This window comes from Scyliorhinus torazame, chromosome 14, assembly GCF_047496885.1.
Source record: "Scyliorhinus torazame isolate Kashiwa2021f chromosome 14, sScyTor2.1, whole genome shotgun sequence".
Classification (NCBI taxonomy): Eukaryota; Metazoa; Chordata; class Chondrichthyes; order Carcharhiniformes; family Scyliorhinidae; genus Scyliorhinus; species Scyliorhinus torazame.
This window is the reverse complement of record NC_092720.1, coordinates 17,721,057-17,742,880: the sequence shown is the minus strand read 5'-3', so window position 1 is coordinate 17,742,880 and position 21,824 is coordinate 17,721,057. Positions and strand designations below refer to the sequence as shown.

The window sequence follows — 21,824 nt, the reverse complement described above, 5'->3', positions numbered from 1 at the left end:
GAGACGGAGCCCGGAGCGCGAGGACCGGAAGCGAGCGCGGAGACGGAGCGAGCGCGAGACGGAGGCGAGCGCGAGACGGAGCGAGCGCGAGACGGACCGCGAGCGCGAGACGTGAGCGAGCGCGGGAGCGAGCGCGAGACGGAGCGAGCGCGAGACGGAGCGAGCGCGAGACGGAGCGAGCGCGAGACGGAGCGAGCGCGAGACGGAGCGAGCGCGAGACGGAGCGAGCGCGAGAACGGAGCGAGCGCGAGACGAGCGACGCGAGACGGAGCGAGCGCGAGACGGAGCGAGCGCGAGACGGAGCGAGCGCGAGACGGAGCGAGCGCGAGACGAGCGAGCGCGTGACGAGCGCGAGACGGAGCGAGCGCGAGACGGAGCGAGCGCGAGACGGAGCGAGCGCGAGACGGAGGCGAGGCGCGAGGAGCGGGGAGCGAGCGCGAGGACGGAGCGAGCGCGAGACGGAGCGAGCGCGAGACGGAGCGAGCGCGAGACGGAGCGAGCGCGAGACGGAGCGACGCGAGACGGAGCGACGCGAGACAGAGCGAGCGCGAGACAGAGCGAGCGCGAGACAGGAGCGAGCGCGAGACAGAGCGAGCGCGAGACAGAGCGAGCGCGAGACAGAGCGAGCGCGAGACAGAGCGAGCGCGAGACAGAGCTGAAGCGCGAGACAGAGCGAGCGCGAGACAGAGCGAGCGCGAGACAGAGCGAGCGCGAGACAGAGCGGAGCGCGAGGACAGAGCGGAGCGCGAGACAGAGCGAGCGCGAGACAGAGCGAGCGCGAGACAGAGCAGAGCGCGAGACAGAGCGAGCGCGAGACAGAGCGAGCGCGAGACAGAGCGAGCGCGAGACAGAGCGAGCGCGAGACAGAGCGAGCGCGAGACAGAGCGAGCGCGAGACAGAGCGAGCGCGAGACAGAGCGAGCGCGAGACAGAGCGAGCGCGAGACAGAGCGAGCGCGAGACAGAGCGAGCGCGAGACAGAGCGAGCGCGAGACAGAGCGAGCGCGAGACAGAGCGAGCGCGAGACAGAGCGAGCGCGAGACAGAGCGAGGCGCGAGACAGAGCGAGCGCGAGACAGAGCGATGCGCGAGACAGAGCGAGCGCGAGACAGAGCGAGCGGCGAGACAGAGCGAGCGCGAACAGAGCGAGCGCGAGACAGAGCGAAGCGCGAGACAGAGCGAGCGCGAGACAGAGCGAGCGCGAGACAGAGCGAGCGCGAGACAGAGCGAGCGCGAGACAGAGCGAGCGCGAGACCGAGCAGCGAGCGCGAGACAGAGCGAGCGCGAGACAGAGCGAGCGCGAGACAGAGCCGAGCGCGAGACAGAGCGAGGCGCGAGACAGAGCGAGCGCGAGACAGAGCGAGCGCGAGACAGAGCGAGCGCGAGACAGAGCGAGCGCGAGACAGAGCGAGCGCGAGACAGAGCGAGCGCGAGACAGAGCGAGCGCGAGACAGAGCGAGCGCGAGACAGAGCGGAAGCGCGAGACAGAGCGAGCGCGAGACAGAGCGAGCGCGAGACAGAGCGAGCGCGAGACAGAGCGAGCGCGAGACAGAGCGAGCGCGAGACAGAGCGAGCGCGAGACAGAGCGAGCGCGAGACAGAGCGAGCGCGAGACAGAGCGAGCGCGAGACAGAGCGAGCGCGAGACAGAGCGAGCGCGAGACAGAGCGAGCGCGAGACAGAGCGAGCGCGAGACAGAGCGAGCGCGAGACAGAGCGAGCGCGAGACAGAGCGAGCGCGAGACAGAGCGAGCGCGAGACAGAGCGAGCGCGAGACAGAGCGAGCGCGAGACAGAGCGAGCGCGAGACAGAGCGAGCGCGAGACAGAGCGAGCGCGAGACAGAGCGAGCGCGAGACAGAGCGAGCGCGAGACAGAGCGAGCGCGAGACAGAGCGAGCGCGAGACAGAGCGAGCGCGAGACAGAGCGAGCGCGAGACAGAGCGAGCGCGAGACAGAGCGAGCGCGAGACAGAGCGAGCGCGAGACAGAGCGAGCGCGAGACAGAGCGAGCGCGAGACAGAGCGAGCGCGAGACAGAGCGAGCGCGAGACAGAGCGAGCGCGAGACAGAGCGAGCGCGAGACAGAGCGAGCGCGAGACAGAGCGAGCGCGAGACAGAGCGAGCGCGAGACAGAGCGAGCGCGAGACAGAGCGAGCGCGAGACAGAGCGAGCGCGAGACAGAGCGAGCGCGAGACAGAGCGAGCGCGAGACAGAGCGAGCGCGAGACAGAGCGAGCGCGAGACAGAGCGAGCGCGAGACAGAGCGAGCGCGAGACAGAGCGAGCGCGAGACAGAGCGAGCGCGAGACAGAGCGAGCGCGAGACAGAGCGAGCGCGAGACAGAGCGAGCGCGAGACAGAGCGAGCGCGAGACAGAGCGAGCGCGAGACAGAGCGAGCGCGAGACAGAGCGAGCGCGAGACAGAGCGAGCGCGAGACAGAGCGAGCGCGAGACAGAGCGAGCGCGAGACAGAGCGAGCGCGAGACAGAGCGAGCGCGAGACAGAGCGAGCGCGAGACAGAGCGAGCGCGAGACAGAGCGAGCGCGAGACAGAGCGAGCGCGAGACAGAGCGAGCGCGAGACAGAGCGAGCGCGAGACAGAGCGAGCGCGAGACAGAGCGAGCGCGAGACAGAGCGAGCGCGAGACAGAGCGAGCGCGAGACAGAGCGAGCGCGAGACAGAGCGAGCGCGAGACAGAGCGAGCGCGAGACAGAGCGAGCGCGAGACAGAGCGAGCGCGAGACAGAGCGAGCGCGAGACAGAGCGAGCGCGAGACAGAGCGAGCGCGAGACAGAGCGAGCGCGAGACAGAGCGAGCGCGAGACAGAGCGAGCGCGAGACAGAGCGAGCGCGAGACAGAGCGAGCGCGAGACAGAGAGAGCGAGAGACAGAGAGAGCGAGAGACAGAGAGAGCGAGCCAGCAGGGGAGTACAATCAGTTTTGGATTGCAATGGCTAAAACCTGGCACAGGTTTTTTTGCAGGCCAAAAATCTCAATGGACATTATTTACCTCATTCCCATCAAGAAAAAGCTGATCATTGTGTGGTTCCAATTTAAATTTTCTTTTTGTCTCTTTCTTTTTCTTTGGCGTTCCAGGAGCTTCATCCTGATATAACAATCAAAATGTAAGTTACTGACAGACAAGTTGACTCAGGAAATCCTGTTATTCTGAACACCAGAGTCCTACATAAATATGCCGCCTGCAAGAATATAAAGAGTTGCATACAATTTACAGCACAGAAATAGTTACTTCAGTTCAGAAAGTCTATGGTTCAGACGAGCCTCCTCCCATCCTATCAATATATCCTTCGATTTTATTCTCCATTCTGTGTTTATCAACGCTATTTTTTGTCCATTCACTCACGGATTCGAATGTCCTAGCAAGACTAGTTTTAATTGCCTCCTCAACTAGTCTTGAAAACTTAAACTGCTGCAGCCCATGTGGTGTGGCTAGGAAGGGAGTTCCAGGATTTTGACAGTGACAATAAAGAAATTACACTGTAGTTCCAAATCAGGACAGTATGCGACTTGGATGGGAACTTTCAGGTGGTGGTATTCTCATGCATCTGCTGCCCTTCTTCTTCGAGGTGTGAGGGGGCACAACTTTGGAAGTTGTTGTGAAGAAAGCTTGGCATGTAATTCAACTTGGTATGCTGCACTGTGCATTGGACACAGAAGGAGTGAATGTTTAAGGTGGAGGATAGGGAGCCAAATAAGTGGGATGCTTTCTCCTTTCTCCTGAATGGCCTTTCTCCTGAATGGTATCAAACTTTCCGCATGTAGTTTGAGCTGCATTCATCCAGTCAAATGGTGAGTATTCCGCCATTCTTCTGACTTGTGCCTTGTAGATGATGGACAGGCTCCAGGGAACCCGGAGGTGAGTTACTCGCCACAGAATCCCCAGTGTCTGACTTGCTTTTGTAGCCACTGTATTTATATAGCTGGTCCAGTGAGGTTTCTGGTCAATAACCTCAGGATGTTGTTGGTGGTGGATTCAGCGATGGTAATACTGTTGAATATTAAGGAAAGATGGTCAGTTACGCTCTTGATGGGAGATGGTCATTGCATGAGATGAATGTTACTTGCCACTTATCACGCCAAAGCTGAATGTCATCCAAGTCTTGCTGCCTGCAAAAACAGAATGCTTCAGCATTTGAGGGGCTGTGAATGATACTGAACACTGTGCAATTATCCGTGCACTTCTGACTTTATGAGTGAGGGTAGGTCATTGATCAAGCAGTTAAGACAGGTGGCCTCGTCCCTAACATGACCCACTCCTGCAGCGATGTTCTGGGACTGAAATGATTGGCCTCTAACAACCACAACCCATTTTCCTTTGTGCATGGTATAGCTGCCATCAGTGGAGAGATTTCCTCCAGATTCTCTTGACTTGAATTTTGTTTGGGCTCCTTGATTCTATACTTGGTCAAGTGTTGCTGTGAAGTCAAAGGCAGTCAGTCTCACCTCATCACTTGAATGTAGCTCTTTTGTCAGTGCTTGGACCAAGGGTGCAATGAGGTCTGGCACAAGTGACCCCAGTGGAACCCAAATTGAGCACCGCTGAGCAGATTATTGGTAACGTTGTTTGATAGCACAGTCAAGAATATCTTTCATCACTGCTGATAATTGAGAGTATTTATGAATTAGTAATTGGCCGGATTGGATTTGCCCTGCTTTTTGTGGACAGGATTTACCTGGACTATGTTCCACATTGTCGGATGGATGTCAGTGACGTACACTTGTACTGGAACAACTTGGCTAGAGGCACAGTAGTGGAGCACAAGTCTTCAGTACTACAGGCAGGATCTTGTCGGGGTCCAAAGCCTTTTATTTATCCAGTGCTTTCAACTGTTTGTTGATATCATGCTGAGTGAATTTAATTGGCTGAAGACGGGCATCTGTGATGCTGGGAACCTTGGGCGGAGACCGAGATGATCGTCCACTCGGCACTTCTGACTGAAGATGGTTGCAAATGCTTCAGCCTTGGATTTTCACTGATGTGCTGGGCTCCCCCATATTTGAGGTTGGCGATGTTTGTGGAGCTCCCTCCTCCTGCGAATTGTTTACAACCATTCATGACTGGATGTGGCATAACTGCAGAGGTTGTTGGTAGAGAGATTGATTAGTTCTGTCTATTGTATGCTGCTTCTGTTGTCCGGCATGCATGTAGTCCTGTGTTGCAGCTTCACCAGATTGGCATCTCACTTTAGGTATGCCTGGCAGTGGTCCTGGCATGCTTACCTGTGGTCCTCACTGAACCAGATTGATCCCCTGGCTTGATAGTAATGGTAATAATAATAATAATCTTTATTGTCACAAGTAGGCTTACATTAACACTGCCATGACGTTACTGTGAAAAGCCCCCAGTCGCCACATTCCGGTGCTTTTTACGGGTACACAGAGGGAGAATTCAGAATGTCCAAATTACCTAACAGCACGTCCTTTGGGACTTGTGGGGGGAAACCCACGCAGACACAGGGAGAACGTTCAGACTCCGCACAGACAGTGACCCATGCCGGGAATCAAACCTGGGACCCTGGAGCTGTGAAGCAGCAGTGCTAGCCACTATGCTACCGTGCCGTCCAAGCGAAGGTTATCGTTTGTGATTTTATACAATTCTGTTGCTGCTGATGGCCAACAGTGTTTCATTTGTCGGTTCTGAATCTATCTCATTTTGCATGCTGGGAGTTTCAAATGTGACGAAGGGTATCCTTGGTGTGAAGGTGGGACTTTGTCTCCTGAAGTACTGTGCAGTGGTCACTTCTACCAATACTGTATCAGGCAGAGGACAAGGTCGAGTAGGCTTGTCCCTTATTCTCGCACCAGCTGAGTTAGCAGATATGTCCTTCAGGGCTTGGCCAAGTCGATCAGTAGTGGTGCTGATCCCACCCAGGATAGATTTTGTGCCTTTGTCCCCCTCAGTGCTTCTTCCAACTTCAACATGGGAGAGGGAGAGCGGCAGATGGTAATTAGCAGGCGTCCATATCTGACCCGATGCCGAGATTTTACGAGTCCAGTCTCGATGTTGAAGTCTCCAGAACCACAACCTGGCTCTATACCAGTCTACAGCCACAAGAGGACCAACCCATGGATGATTGAAGGCTGTAAGATATGAATCATTGAGCATGACTGCCAGACAGTTGCTTGACTAGGCTGTGGGACAGTTTCCCAGTTTTGACACAAACCTCCAAATGATAATGGAGGAGACTTGGAACGGTCCTTTGAGAAGGGTGTGTTGTTATCATTTCAGATGCCTAGGTCAATGATGAGTGGTCCATCAGTTTTATTGTTATTCAACTTTTCTGTAATGTTTTGATACAATTGAGTGGCTTGCAAGGCTAACTCAGGGGGCAGTTAAGTGTCAGATACATCCTGGCTACCAACTGCTACCCTACTAAAACCTCAATTTTTAAGATATTTATATAGTACCTTTAAAGTGATAAAATGCCCAAAGTTGATTGACAGAAGTATTAAAAAACAAAATATGACACTGAACCACATATGATATTAGGTCAGATGACCAAATGTCTGGTCAAAGAGGTAGGTTTTGAGGAGTGTCTCAAAGGAGGAAAGTGAGGTAGAAGGGCAAAGATCTGCGGGTGGCACAGTGCAGAGTCATTAGCACTGTTACTTCACAACTCCAGGGTCCGGGTCAGATTCCTGCTTGGATCACTGTCTGTGCGGGAGTCTGCATGTTCTCCCCGTGTCTGCGTGGGTTTCCTCCGGGTGCTCTGCCTTCCTCTCACAAGTCCCGAAAGATTGCTTGTTAGGCGAATTGGATACTCTGAATTCTCCCCGTATACCCAAACAGGCGCCTGAGTGTGGCGACTAGGGGATTTTCACAGTAACTTCATTGCAGTGTAACCAACTTGTGACAATAATAATTATTATGATTCTTAAGGAGGATATTCTGGAGTGGAGGGCCAAAGTAACTGAAGGCGTGGCCACCAATAGTGGAGCAATTAAAATTAGGGATGCTCAAGAGTCTAGAATTAGTGCAGTACAATATCCAGAGGAGTTGTAGAACTGAAAGAGGTACAAAGCCATGGAAGAATTTGAAAACAAGGTTGTGAAGTTTAAAATTGAGATGTTGCACTAACCAGAAGCCAATTTCGGTCAGCAATTAGAAGACCATTCGGCCCATCGGGTCTGCTCCGCCATTCAATCATGGCTGATGCTTTTCTCATCCCAATTCTCCTGCCTTGTCCCCATAGCCCCTGATCCCCTTATTAATCAAGAACCTTGCTATCCATGTCTTGAAGACACTCAGTGATTTTGCCTCCACAGCCTTCTGCAGCAATGAGTTCCACAGATTCACCACACTCTGTTTTAAGAAATTCCTCCTCATCTCTGTTTTGAAGGATCGTCCCTTCAGTCTGAGGCTGTGCCCTAAGGTTCTAGTTTCTCCTACAAGTGGAAAGAAACATTCTCTCCACGTCCACTCTATCCAGGCCTCGCAGTATTATGTAAGTTTCAATGCTATTCACCCTCACCTTCTAAACTCACTGAATACAGACCCAGAGGTCCTCAACCGCTCCTCATATGATAAGTCCTTCATTCCGGGGATCATTTGGACCCTTTGCAAGGCCAGCACATCCTTCCTTAGATATGGGGCCAAAACTGCTCACAATACTCCAAATGGGGTCTGACCAGAGCCTTATACAGCCTCAGAAGTACATCCCTGCTCTTGTATTCTAGCCCTTCAACATGAATGCTAACATTACATTTGCCTTCCTAACTGCCAACTGAACCTGCATATTAACCTTCAGAGAATCCTGAACTAGGACTACGTCCCTTTGAGCTTCTGATTTCCAAAGCCTTTTCCCATTTAGAAGCCGCTGTGTCTATTCTTCTTACCAAAGTGTATAACCTCACACTTTTCCACATTGTATTTTTAAAAAAATTTAGAGTACACAATTAATTTTTTCCAATTAAGGGGCAATTTAACATGACCAATTTACCTAGCTTGCACATCTTTGGGTTGTGGGGGCAAAACTCAAGCAAACACGGGGAGAATGTGCAAACTCCTCACGGACAGTGACCCAGAGCCGGGAACGAACCTGGGACCTCGGCGCCGCGAGGCAGCAGTGCTAATCACTGCACCACTGTGTTGCCCAACGTTTCCATCTGTCACTTCTTTGTCCATTCTCCTAGTCTGTCCAAGTCCATCTGTAGCCTTCCTGCTTCCTCTATCCCTCTACATATCTTTGTATCATCTGCAAACTTAGCACAATGCCCTCAGTTCCTTCTTCCAGATGGTAAATGTATATTATGAATAATTGTGGTCCCAACAGTGACTCCTGCGGAACACCATTGGTCACCGGCTGCCATCATGAAAAAAAAACCTTTATTCCCACTCTCTGCCTACTGCCAGTCAGCCAATCCTCTATCCAAGACAGTACCTTGCCCCCAACACCATGTGCTCTTATCTTATTTAGCAGCATCCTGTAGGGCAACTTGTCAAAGGCCTTCTGGAAATCTAAATAGATGACGTCCATTGGTTCTCCTTTGTCTAACTCCCTTGTTACCTCCTCAAAGAATTCCAACAGATTTGTCAGGCATGATCTCTCTCCCTTGACGAATCCGTGCTGACTCGGTCTTATTTTACCATGCACTTTTAAGTACTCTGCAATCTCATCCTTAATAACAGACTCTAAAATCTTACCAACAACCGAAGTCAGGCTAACCAGCCATAATTTCCTGTATTCTGCCTCCCTCCCTTCTTAAACATAATGTGGAGATGCCGGCGTTGGACTGGGGTGAGCACAGTAAGAAGTCTTACAACACCAGGTTAAAGTCCAACAGGTTTGTTTCGATGTCCCTAGCTTTCGGAGCGCTGCTCCTTCACCTGAGGAAGGAGCAGCGCTCCGAAAGCTAGTGACATCGAAACAAACCTGTTGGACTTTAACCTGGTGTTGTAAGACTTCTTACTGTTCTTAAACATAGGTATTACATTAGTCATTTACCAATCCTCTGGGACGCTCACTGCGTTCAGTGATTCCTGAAAGGTCACCACAAATGCCTCCAAAATCTCTTCAGCTATTTCCTTCAGAAACTTAGGATGTAGTCCTTCCGGTCCGGGGGATTTATCCACCTTCATACCTTTCAGTTGCCCCAGCATCTTCTCCTTAGTGATGGCCACTACACTCACCCCTTGATTCTCCTGAAGTTCTGGCAAGGCACTGGTGTCTTCCACTGGGAAGACTGATGCCAAGTACCTATTCAGTTCATCTGCCATTTGTTTGTTCCCTATTACTACTTCTCCAGCCTCATTTTCCAGTGGTCCAATGCCCATTCTTGACTCTCACTTACCTTTTATATATATCAAAAAATACTCTAGCAATCTTCTTTTATATTACTAGCAAGCTTACACTCATATTTCATCTTCTCCCCCTTATTGCTTTATTAGGTGTCCTCTGCTTGCTTTTAAAGGCCTCCCAATCCTCTGGATTCCCACTAATTCTCGCCACCTTGTATGTTTTTTCCTTTGCTTTTATGCTGCCCTTGTCTGCCATGGGTGCCTTGTCCTCCACTTAGCATGTTTCCTCCTCCTTGGGATAAATTTCTGTTGTGCCTCCTGAATAACCCCCAAAGGCCCCCCCCGATTTAAGTTAATTTCTTAATAACAATGCAACCCTGCCCGTCCTTTCGATTGGACACATATCCTTGGACATTTAGATCCCAGCCCTAAAATCCCCTTGCAGCCACATGTCTGTGCTGCCTACAACATTGTACCTGACAATTTCAATGTGTGCAACAAGCTTGTTTACCTTGTTTCATATACTGTGCATTTAGGTACAACACCCTCACCCCTGACTGCGTCCCTTCTCAAAGTTGTCCCTTTTTGTTTTGCTGTGCCTGAAGTTAGATTTCTGCATTTCAGCGACAGTGAAGTCAGGCGATATTATAGAGGTGGAAATAGGCTGTTAGTGATGGCGTGCTACAAGGTCAGAAATTCATCTTGGGGTCAAATGTGCTATCAACGATACAAATAGACTGGCTTGCTCTCCGCATGTTGCCAAGGAGAGAGATAGGTGGTTGCAAGGGTGTGGAGCTTGAAGCAAAGTCCGAAAGAATGGCTTCTGTTTTCTTAATACTTAAAGAGGAAATTTTGGCTATCTGCTCAATGCCAGACAGGGAGTCTGATAATTTAGCAGCTGTGGAGGAGTGGAGAGATGTAGTGGTGAGGTAGAGCTGACATACATGTGAAAATGTCAACATACATGTGAAAACTAACATTGCGCTTTCAGATGATGTCACTGAGGGGGAAGAATGTAAATGGAAAATAGGAGGGGCCAAGGATAGGTCCCTGGGGGACATTAGAGGTAACTGTGTGGGAGCAGGAATAGAAGCCATTGCAAGTGATATTCTGGCTATGATTAAAAAGATGAGAATAAACCCAGCTAGACAACATTGGAGAAGATGTTGTGGTCAACCATGGCAAAGGCTGCAAATAGACCGAGAAGAGAAAGTTTACCTTTGTCACTGTCACATTGGTTGTCATTTGTGACACTGAAACTGTGGCAGGGGTGGAAACATGTTTGGAGGGCTTCAAACATAGGAGCTTGGGAGGGATGGGAATGGATTTGGGAAACGACAACAGGTTCAAATGCTTTGGAGAGGAAAGTGCTATTTGAGATGGGATACTAGTTTGCAAGGACAGTGAGATCAAGGGTTAGTTTATTAAGGCCCTCTCACCTTTTTTCTGAGAAATTTCATGGGGGCGTGCCTTTAAGAAAGGTTTTTGTTTTATCACATGGCTTCAGTGATATCATTTTGTGGTGGAGCTGAGCTGTGGCTGAGAGGTTTGTTTTACTTTCGTTTTCAGTTTTGGCTGCTGTGTTTTGGCCTGTCTCTCTCTATTTTCATTTTAAATATCTGTTCCAGAAGTAGTAAACGGGTTGTGACTACCTGCTTTGGTAGCTTAAAAGATATATTCAGGAAAAGCCAGTCTCATTCAAGTGAGAATGCTGGGCCACGCCCTTGAAGAGGGGTTTTGGGGATTTTGTTTTTGAATTGGAACAGTTAAGGGGGAATTCATTAAGTGTTATACATAGATCACTGCTATGGGGTGTCTTTAATGTTTATAATTGATGACAATTCTTGCTGTGTTTATATAAATATTAACTAAGTTCTTAGTTTTGATTAAAGTGTCTGGGAAGACTGTTGAATCACACCTGAAGGGAAGGCTCTTGTGCTCATACTAGCCAAATTCAACTTAAAGGTTGTCGGTCAGGTGGACTTCATAATATACTTTGGAGTTTCTAAACCTGGCCCATAAACGAAAAACCACCCCCATCTGTTCGAACTTACTCCAAAAAGGCGCTACTGTGCTTCCTCAGAATAAAACAAAATGCTGCAAGCTTCCAACCCCTCATGATCCATTCTTTTGTGCTTTCAGTTTGCTGGCCTGTTACAGCCATTTTACGCAGAATTGTTCCTCCCATATTGGGCCATGCCTCCCCACCCCACCCCGATTACCTATAAAAAGACTTCTATCAGATAAAATGTCTGCTGTTAGACTGTGCTTCAGGTGAGCAGCTTGATGGCAGGAAGCGCACAAACAGGAAGGCTTCGGAATCTGGCAGAATTACACAACCTCCCTTTGAGTTAGAAATCGTGAGAAAACCAAAATAAATTCATAACTCGAGAAAGCATCTGCATTATTAGTACAAACTGATTTTTAAAAATAATGCTAATGGATGAACACCTGTATGAACAGTTTCCAGCTTTTTTCACATCAAAACCAAGAAGAACTCAAGGAAGGAAAACCAATTAGCAACTTTGGAAAAAATCCAATTCAAATTGCTGAGGTGGCAAATTAAGTGTTCAAGCTCATAGAACTTAACACGACTTAATGGCTCCCGTTGGAGGCATTCGCAAAAACAAATTCAAAGCCGGGGGGAAATGTGTCACTTAAGATTCGTGAAAGGTTAAGGGTGGGAGGGGCAAGGCAGTTCTACGTTCTAACGGTTCAAACTTATGAAAGCGATCTAAAACAAAAGATCACCTCAGCATGTTAATGATTGGGTAAGAAGAAATGTTTTCACGCAGATCGTGATTAGGATAATGGAATATACTATTCCATTTAGTTCCTGAAGTAGTCACTCGTGATATTTTTGAGGGGGTTAGATAATTAATAAAAATGGGATTAGAGTAGACAATTCTGTTGTGGAATTAATACTGGTAGAGGCGAGATCAGCTGCAAAGCAGCTCTATTTGCTGAAATGAGTGATTGTATCACTATGAAATTGAGTGAATTTATCAATGTGATGCAATGAGTAAAATACTCATTCTTTAAATTCCAATGCCATCAACTAAATCAGCTTTTAAAATGAATGCAGGTTACAAAAAGAGCAAGCAACAATGTAACATGGGTAGAAGATGATAATGGGTGATCAATTAAGTCCATTTTATTTCACCCATCCAAAATGATCCTAAAGTCCGTCCCCCCGCCACGCCCCCCCCTCCGCTACATCCTTCTACTGCTGACATGAAGCTGTTTCTCAAATGATTTCAGGGTTTTAGCCTTCACTATTTTATCTTGAAGTCTATTCCACTGTGCTACCGTACCGCCCGAATCATCCACCTTGGATTTCAGTGCCTTGTTGTCGTTGGCCAACCAGGTCATCTTCACTTACAGAAAGGTGTTCTGGATCTCTTTGCCCTGAAAGAGTCACCTCCACCTCTTTTAGCTCCGCGCCCTGCACCTTTACCACTTCATTTACGTTTGCCAAAGCCGCTTGAATAGAGGACATTGCCTTCTCAATAAGTATTTCAGGATCCTTAGAGACCTCCCCGTTATAGTTTCTGAAGTTCCACTGCTAGGATGCCTGTAAGCATCTCAGCTGTTCGTGGAGTAGCCACCGATGCCACAGCATCCTCCGCCAATTTCCTCACTGACAGAGCCACCGAGGCTTCAGAGTTCGATAATATTTCCTTATTTTGACACTGCCTAGTCTTGTATTTATTGGACATCCCTTTGATGTGGGAATCTTAACCCATCAATCGAACCAAACTCCAGCCCAAATCTCCTTCACAAATTGGGCAAAAAGGGCTTAAATAAAAGTTCTCTGGTGGGGCCACCTAGTGTGCGACTGCTCTTCTACATGTTGCCACCGGAAGTCCTCTTCCAATTTTGGCCCATAAGACCATTAGAAATAGGAGCCTACTCCGCCAATGAGTAGGATCATGGCTGATCTAACATTCCTCATCCACTTTCCTGCCCTTTCCCCAGAACCCTTACTGATCAAAAATCTATCTCAGCCTTAATTATACACAAGGTCACTGCCCCCACGGTTCTCTGTGGCAAGGAGTTCCAAAGACTTTCAACCCTCAAAAGAAATTCCTCCTCATCTCAGTCTTAAATTGTCACCCCTTTATTCTGAGACTATGCCCTCTGATCCTAGATGCTTACGTGAGGCGGAACATCCTCTCAGCATTTACCCTATCAAGCCCCTTAAGAATCCTGTATGTTTCAATGAGATTACCTCTCATTCTTCTAAATTTCAATGAGTAGAGTCCCAACCTGTTTAACCGTTGTTCATAAGACAATCCTTCCATACCGGATCATCCTAGTGAATCTTCTCTTTACGGCCTCCAATGAAATAATATCTTTCCTTAAATAAGGGGACCAAAACTGCTCACAGTACTCCAGGTGTGGTTGTACAGTTGCAGCAAGATGTTCCGATTCTTACACTCCAACCCCCAATAGCCTTCCTGATTACCTGCTCCACCTGTGTGCCAGGTTTCTGTGTTTCGTGCACAAGAACCCCACCCACCCCCCACATCCCTGTGCGTTGCAGTTGTGCAGTTTTTCTACATTTAAATAATATTGTTCTTTTGTTCTCCCTTCCAAATGAACAACTTCATATTTTCCCATAATATACTCCATTTGACAACTTTTTGCCCACTTACGTAACCTATCAATAGTTCTTTGCAAACTGTATCCCTCTCGCAACTTGCTTTTCCACCTATTTTGTGTTGTCTGCAAATCTGGCTCCAGTACATTCACTTCCCTTCTCCAAGGCATTAATTTACATTGTAAACAGTTGCGGTCCCAGCACTGATCCTGTGGAACTCACTGGTTACAGGTCGCCAACCTGAAGAAGCCCCTATTTCCACTTGCTGTTTCCTGCCCATTGGCCATTTCTCTATCCATGCCAATATACTACCTCCAACACCAGGGACTCTTATCTTGTGACTTAACTTTTTGTGAAGTATCTTGTTGAATGCCTTCTGGAAGTCCAAATACAACACATCTACTGGTTCCCCACTATTCACTCTAGTGGATACTTCCTCGAAAAACTAATAGTCAATTTCCCGTTCCTGAAACAATGCTGACTCTGCTTGATTAGATTAATAATAATAGTAATCTATATTGTCACAAGTAGGCTTACATTCACATTGCAATGAAGTTACTGTGAAAAGCCCCTAGTTGCATCATTCCGGCGCCTGTTCGGGTACACAGAGGGAGAATTCAGAATGTACATATTACCTAACAGCATGTCTTTCGGGATTTGTGGGAGGAAACCGGAGCACCCGGAGGCTTAGGGAGAATGTGCAAACTCCGCACAGTGACACAAGCCGGAATTCGAACCTGGGACCCTGGCGCTGTGAAACAACAGTGGTAACCTCTGTGCTACCCGCACGGTATTATAATTTTCCAAATGTGCTGCTATTACTTTCTTAATAATTGATTTTAACAGTAGATGTTAGGTTAATCGGCCTATAGTTACCCACTTTTTGCCTCCCTCCCTCTTTGAATAGAGGTGTCACTTTGGCAGTTTTCTAATCCTCCAGTACTTCTCCAGAATCCAAAGAATTTTAGAAAATTACAACCAATGCATTCACTATCTCTGTAGCTACTTCTTTTAGGATGGCACGACCGTGACCTCTCTCTTCCTTTTTATATATTTAAAGAAGCTCTTATTGTGTTTTTATATACTTCGCTAATTTGCCCTCATAGTTTATTTTCTCTCTCTTTTTAGTCCTCCTTTGCTGAATTATGAATTCATCCAGTCTTTGGGGCAATTACTGTTTTTTCCTCCTTGTATGCTCTTTCTTTCAACTTAATACTCTCCTTAACTTCCTTGGTTAGCCATGGTTGGTTTATCCCTCTCTTAGAATCTTTCCTCCTTACAGGTCTGCAAATGATTCTTTACTGTCTTTCCTGCTAATCTATCTGCCGAGCACACTTTAGCTAACTCTGTCCTCATTTCATTGTAATTGCCTACACAGTTGTTTCCCACCCAAGTTTCTCACTCTCAAACTGAATATTAAATCATATCACTACTTCCGAGAAGATCTTTTATCCTAAGCTGATTTATTAAATCTGCCTCTTTACCCAAGACTAGATCCAAGATGGCCTGTTCTTTGGTTGGCACCATGACACATTGCTCTTGGAAACTACTCCTAATGCACTCTATGAGTTTATTGTCATAGCTACCTGTTCCAACTTGATTAACCCAATCAACATGAAGATTAAAGTCATCCATAATTATTGCTCTAGTCTTTTTACATGCTCCTATTAATTGTTGACTTTCCTACAGTGTGGCTGCTACCAATGTCTTATTTTCCTTGCTGTTTTTTTTACCTCCACCCAAATGAACTCTACACGTCATCCAAATCTAGATCGACGATCACAATGGAGATGCCTGTTCTGCATCCCCATTTCCTTCACTTCACCACTGGTGTCTGTGCCTCCAGGCCTGGGCCTTAAGGTTTGGAATTCCACCCTAAACTTGATCTCTTTTCTTCTCCTTTAAGTCACTTCCTAAAATCTCTGATCAAGCCTTTGGTCACCTGTCCTAATATCTCCTTATTTGGCTCAGTATCAATTTTTTGCTTGAAAATAATCCCGTGTCTCAGAGTGTTTTACTATGTTTAAAGTGTTACATAAAGGCACCTGTGGAGTACTGTAGAACACGTGAGCATTCTTCACTCGGGAATCCGGTCTCTTACCTTTTTCTCCTTCTTGCTTTCTTCTTTCTCGCTGTCTTTTTTCTTCTCTTTCTTACTCTTTTCATCCTTTGAGATTTCCTTCTTGCCCTTCTTTTCCTCTTCTTTGCTGCTGTCATTTTTCACTTTCTCTTTCTCCTTTTTGATTTCCTTCTCAGACTTCTTTTTCATCACTTTCAATGCACGGTGGAAGAACTGCTTCTTAAGAAGCCTGTCGGCATCACAGGAGAAAAGGATTTATTTCTGTTCAGTGTAAAATTATCTTTTCCCCTTCCCCGCTGTAACTTATTCTTGCAGAGGGAGAGTTGCTGCTCTCTGGCACCTAAATTTGCTGGTCAAAATATATTCCTCAACTAGACATGTGAAAACAATTTATACTGATCATTACTTCATTGCTGTTTGTGGGAGCTTTCTGTGTGCAAATTGACAGCTGTGTTTTGTATATGTCAACAGTCACGACACTGCAAAAACGACTTCATTGGCTGTTAAATGCTTTGGGAAATCCTGAGGTTGTGATAGAAGTTATATAAATTAATTTCCTTGCTTTAATCAGCTTCCGTTGGAAAATTAATTTGGGAGAAATCCTGGAATCCCATTACTACTTCTGTGGTCGTTTTTATTGAATTGAGAAATGCTGAAGTTTTTACCCTCACTGTTACAGATGGGATTATATTATCTTTATCCAAAGTACATGAATAATGAGCCATATTTTTGGATGTTTGGATGAGATGTCAAATGGATATTTTTTTTAAATTTTTTTTTTTTAAATGGGAAGGGACTGGAAAGTTTACCTCCATACAGTCTAGCCATGATTCTCTCCCCCATTAGGGTACCGGCTTGCGGAGTTATCTGGAGCTGTAGGGGAGGAATCAACCTCCCACTCTCACCCCTTAAGATCCTAGTAATAAGCCGAAATACTGTAAACCAGCCTGGTTCAGGTTATCGAGCTTACCACTGGTTCCAACCGTTAACTACTAAACATGCAACCATGGAGCCACCACTCCCCAAAGTGTTATTGCTTACCAACCACATGCCATCCCGAATCCCACCCACTCAAGGAAGCCAGATGATATTAACAGGAGGAAAACAGAGTTTGCAAATTTATCAATTAAAAGATTCCACCCACCTGTTGCAGTATTCGACTACTGATTCCCTAGTTGTAAAGACAGCCTCCTCTCCTTTCTTTGATTTTGCCCATTTTGAATCCAGCAAACAGTCAACTGCTTTGGAAGCTGAAAGGTGATGACAGTATTACAAAATCTTTACAGCAAAGAAACAGGCCATTCAGCCCGACAGGTTCATGCCAGTGTTTATGAGTTTCCTCCCACCCCGTTTCATCTAAACTCATCAACATATCCTTCTATTCCTTGCGCTCTATAAGACCATAAGACATAGGAGCAGAATTAGGCCACTCGGCCCATCGAGTCTGCTCAGCCACACAATGATGGCTGATATTTTTCTCATCCCCATTCTCCTGTCGTCTCCCCATAACCCCTGATCCCCCTTATTAATCAAGAACCTATCTAACAAAGGCAAAGGCTACACGTAGAATTTGACTTGCTGACAACGGGTACTGCAGAGGCACAGTGGAGGAAGGCATAGGGTGTACAGTACGAATATGGGGAGAAGGTGAGCAGGTTGCTGGCCCACCAATTGAGGAAGAGGGGAGCAGCGAGGGAAATAGGGGGAGTGAGGGATGAGGAAGGAGAGATGGAGCGGGGAGCGGAGAGAGTGAATGGAGTGTTCAAGACATTTTATAAAAAATTATATGAAGCTCAACCCCCGGATGGGAGGGAGAGAATGATGGGCTTTATGGACCGGCTGGAATTTCCCAAGGTGGAAGAGCAGGAAAGGCTGGGACTGGGAGCACAGATTGAAATAGAGGAAGTAGTGAAAGGAATTAGGAGCATGCAGGCAGGGAAGGCTCCGGGACCGGATGGATTCCCAGTTGAATTTTACAGGAAATATGTGGACTTGCTCGCCCCGCTACTGATGAGGACCTTTAATGAGGCAAAGGAAAGGGGACAGCGGCCCCCGACTATGTCTGAGGCAACGATATCGCTTCTCCTAAAGAAGGAAAAGGACCCGCTGCAATGCAGGTCCTATAGACCTATTTCCCTCCTAAATGTAGACGCTAAGATTCTGGCCAAGGTAATGGCAATGAGGATTGTGTCCCGAGGGTGGTCCATGAGGACCAAACCGGGTTTGTGAAGGGGAGACAGCTGAATACGAATATACGGAGGCTGCTAGGGGTAATGATGATGCCCCCACCAGAGGGGGAAGCAGAGATAGTGGTGGCGATGGATGCCGAGAATGCATTTGATAGAGTGGAGTGGGATTATTTGTGGGAGGTGCTGAGGAGATTTGGTTTTGGAGATGAGTATGTTGGATGGGTGCAGCTGTTGTATGGCGAGTGTGGTCACGAATGGACAGGGATCTGCATACTTTCGGCTCCATAGAGGGACAAGGCAGGGATGCCCTCTGTCCCCATTACTGTTTGCACTGGCGATTGAGCCCCTGGCAATAGCATTGAGGGGTTCCAAGAAGTGGAGGGGAATACTTAGAGGAGGAGAAGAACACCGGGTATCTCTGTATGCGGATGATTTGTTGTTATATGTAGCGGACCCGGCGGAGGGGATGCCAGAGATAATGCGGACACTTCGGGAGTTTGGAGAATTCTCAGGATATAAACTGAACATGGGGAAAAGTGAGTTGTTTGTGGTGCATCCAGGGGAGCAGAGCAGAGAAATAGAGGACTTTCCGCTGAGGAAGGTAACAAGGGACTTTCGTTACTTGGGGATCCAGATAGCTAAGAATTGGGGTACATTGCATAGGTTAAATTTAACGCGATTGGTGGAACAAATGGAGGAGGACTTCAAGAGATGGGACATGGTACCCCTGTCACTGGCAGGGAGGGTGCAGGCGGTTAAAATGGTAGTCCTCCCGAGATTCCTCTTTGTGTTTCAGTGCCTCCCGGTGGTGATCACGAAGGCTTTTTTCAAAAGGATCGAAAAGAGTATCATGAGTTTTGTGTGGGCCGGGAAGACCCCGAGAGTGAGGAAGGGATTCTTACAGCGTAGTAGGGATAGGGGGGGGGCTGGCACTACCGAGCCTAAGTGAGTACTACTGGGCCGCCAATATCTCAATGGTGAGTAAGTGGATGGGAGAAGAGGAGGGAGCGGCGTGGAAGAGATTGGAGAGGGCGTCCTGTAGGGGGACTAGCCTACAAGCTATGGTGACAGCCCCATTGCAGTTCTCACCGAAGAAATACACCACAAGCCCGGTGGTGGTGGCGACTTTGAAAATTTGGGGACAGTGGAGACGGCATAGGGGAAAGACGGGAGCCTTGGTGGGGTCCCCGATAAGAAATAACCACAGGTTTGCCCCGGGGAGAATGGATGGGGGATTTGGAATATGGCAAAGAGCAGGAGTAACGCAACTGCAAGATCTGTTTGTAGATGGGAAGTTTGCAAGTCTGGGAGCGCTGACCGAGAAATATGGGTTGCCCCAAGGGAATGCATTCCGATATATGCAACTGAGGGCTTTTGCGAGGCAGCAGGTGAGGGAATTCCCGCAGCTCCCGACGCATGAGGTGCAGGACAGAGTAATCTCAAAGACATGGGTGGGGGACGGTAAGGTGTCAGATATATATAGGGAAATGAGGGACGAGGGGGAGATTATGGTAGATGAGCTGAAAGGGAAATGGGAAGAAGAGCTGGGGGAGGAGATTGAGGAGGGGCTGTGGGCGGATGCCCTAAGTAGGGTAAACTCATCGTCCTCGTGTGCCAGGCTAAGCCTGATTCAATTTAAGTTTTACACAGGGCGCATAAGACTGGAGCATGGCTCAGTAAATTTTTGGGGGTAGAGGATAGGTGTGAGAGATGCTCGAGAAGCCCAGCGAATCACACCCACATGTTCTGGTCATGTCCGGCACTACAGGGGTTCTGGGTGGGGGTGACAAAGGTGCTTTCGAAAGTAGTGGGGGTCCAGGTCGAACCAAGCTGGGGGTTGGCTATATTTGGGGTTGCACAAGAGCCGGGAGTGCAGGAGGCGAGAGAGGCCGATGTTTTGGCCTTTGCGTCCCTAGTAGCCCGGCGCAGGATACTGTTGATGTGGAAGGAAGCCAAGCCCCCGGGGGTGGAGACCTGGATAAATGACATGGCAGGGTTTATAAAGCTGGAACGGATTAAGTTCGTCCTAAGGGGATCGGCTCAAGGGTTCACCAGGCAGTGGCAACCGTTCGTCGAATACCTCACAGAAAGATAGAGGGAATGGAAAAGAAGGCAGCAGCAGCAGCAGCCCGGGGGGGGGGGGGGGGGGACCAGAAGGAGTCTCAGGGTTATTAATATATATGTATAATATGTATAGGTCGTTGCTATAAATAATTGTATATTGGACTGTTAAATCATATTTTTGGAGAGTGTTTATCTGAGACAAGGCAGTTGCCATTTAGTTTTAGTTTTCGTTTTTGTTATATATTATTTATTCTTTGTTTATAAAACAGGTCATTGTTATTTATACTGTTATATTATTGTGTGAAGGATACACAATGTACTGTGATGGTTGACCAAAAATTTTCAATAAAGTATTTAAAAAAAAATCTATCTAACTCTGTCTTAAAGACACTCAGTGATTTGGCCGCCACAGCCTTCTGTGGCAAAGCGTTCCACAGATTCACCACCCTCTGGCTGAAGAAATTGTTGATGTATTTGTCTACCTTTCACTTAATTGCATGTGTTATTCATCTCAACTACTCCCTTTGTGAGAGAGTTCCCGTTCTAACCTGCCTCTCGGTAAAGACGTTTTGCTCAAATGCCTTATTGGATTCAGTAATATCTATATTTTTGATCCTTTGGTCTCACTTGTAAGTAGAAGCATTTTCTCTAAATCTAACCTGTCAAACCCTTCATAACCTTAAAGAAAACTATCAGCTCACTCTTCGGTCTTCTCTTTTCTAGAGTAAATCTTTCCTGATAATTCTCAGTTCAAGCGTAATTTTAATAAATGCATTTTTCACTCGCTCCCATGTTCTATTTATTCTTTTTAAAATATGGAGTTCAGTACTCACAGCATAGTCCAAACAAAGCCCATACAAGATGTAGTAATAATCAGGGCCTAGTTTTAAGACCGATTAAATTGGATATCTTAAATTAAAGAATTGGGCACTTTAAAAACCACAGTCTGCTGAATCCGAATATACAGAACTCAGACAAGCTGCGGGACCTGTCTGAAGCAGCCCATGAATAACCCATCAATTAATTATTGCTGCCATTTGAGATGTATTGGCCTTTGGTCCACAGTTCCTGATAACCCATCAAGCAATAATCGCTCCTCCTAGGGTGGGCTCAGGTACCCAGTCAACAGGTCATCAACCAGACCATTGGGCACTGAGACCCTGCCTCCTGAGACTCCATTGGCCAAAGGCCAAGGGCAGGTGGAGAAAGGAGGTGGGTGGCGACAGGGGAATAAAAAAAAAATAGGCATTCCAGATTTCTGGAGAGAAAGGACTGTAAGCTAAGACTCGAAGCAAAAGACTCGAAGCAAAAGACTCGAAGCAAAAGACTCGAAGCAAAAGACTCGAAGCAAAGACTCGAAGCAAAGACTCGAAGCAAAGACTCGAAGCAAAGACTCGAAGCAAAGACTCGAAGCAAAGACTCGAAGCAAAGACTCGAAGCAAAGACTCGAAGCAAAGACTCGAAGCAAAGACTCGAAGCAAAGACTCGAAGCAAAGACTCGAAGCAAAGACTCGAAGCAAAGACTCGAAGCAAAGACTCGAAGCAAAGACTCGAAGCATGGTGTGAGGTGACCGTGACCAGACCAGAAGGAAGGAAGCAAGCAAGCAACAGCCAGCGAGAATCACCTTTACAAAGAGGAACCA

At 47.6% G+C, this 21,824-nt stretch overlaps 1 protein-coding gene across 4 annotated transcripts in view; it reads right to left on the bottom strand.

The window, feature by feature from the left end:
* Nucleotides 1-21,824, bottom strand: part of sec62 (SEC62 homolog, preprotein translocation factor) — a 103,210-nt gene that overhangs the window by 37,985 nt on the left and 43,401 nt on the right. For all 4 annotated transcript variants that reach the window (XM_072473760.1, XM_072473762.1, XM_072473761.1 and 1 more), the window contains 3 exons: nt 17,073-17,178; nt 15,950-16,157; nt 2,997-3,092 (listed from right to left, as the gene is read on the bottom strand). In XM_072473760.1, coding sequence (XP_072329861.1) covers nt 2,997-3,092; nt 15,950-16,157; nt 17,073-17,178 — 410 coding nt within the window. The remainder of the gene's footprint in view (nt 1-2,996; nt 3,093-15,949; nt 16,158-17,072; nt 17,179-21,824) is intronic.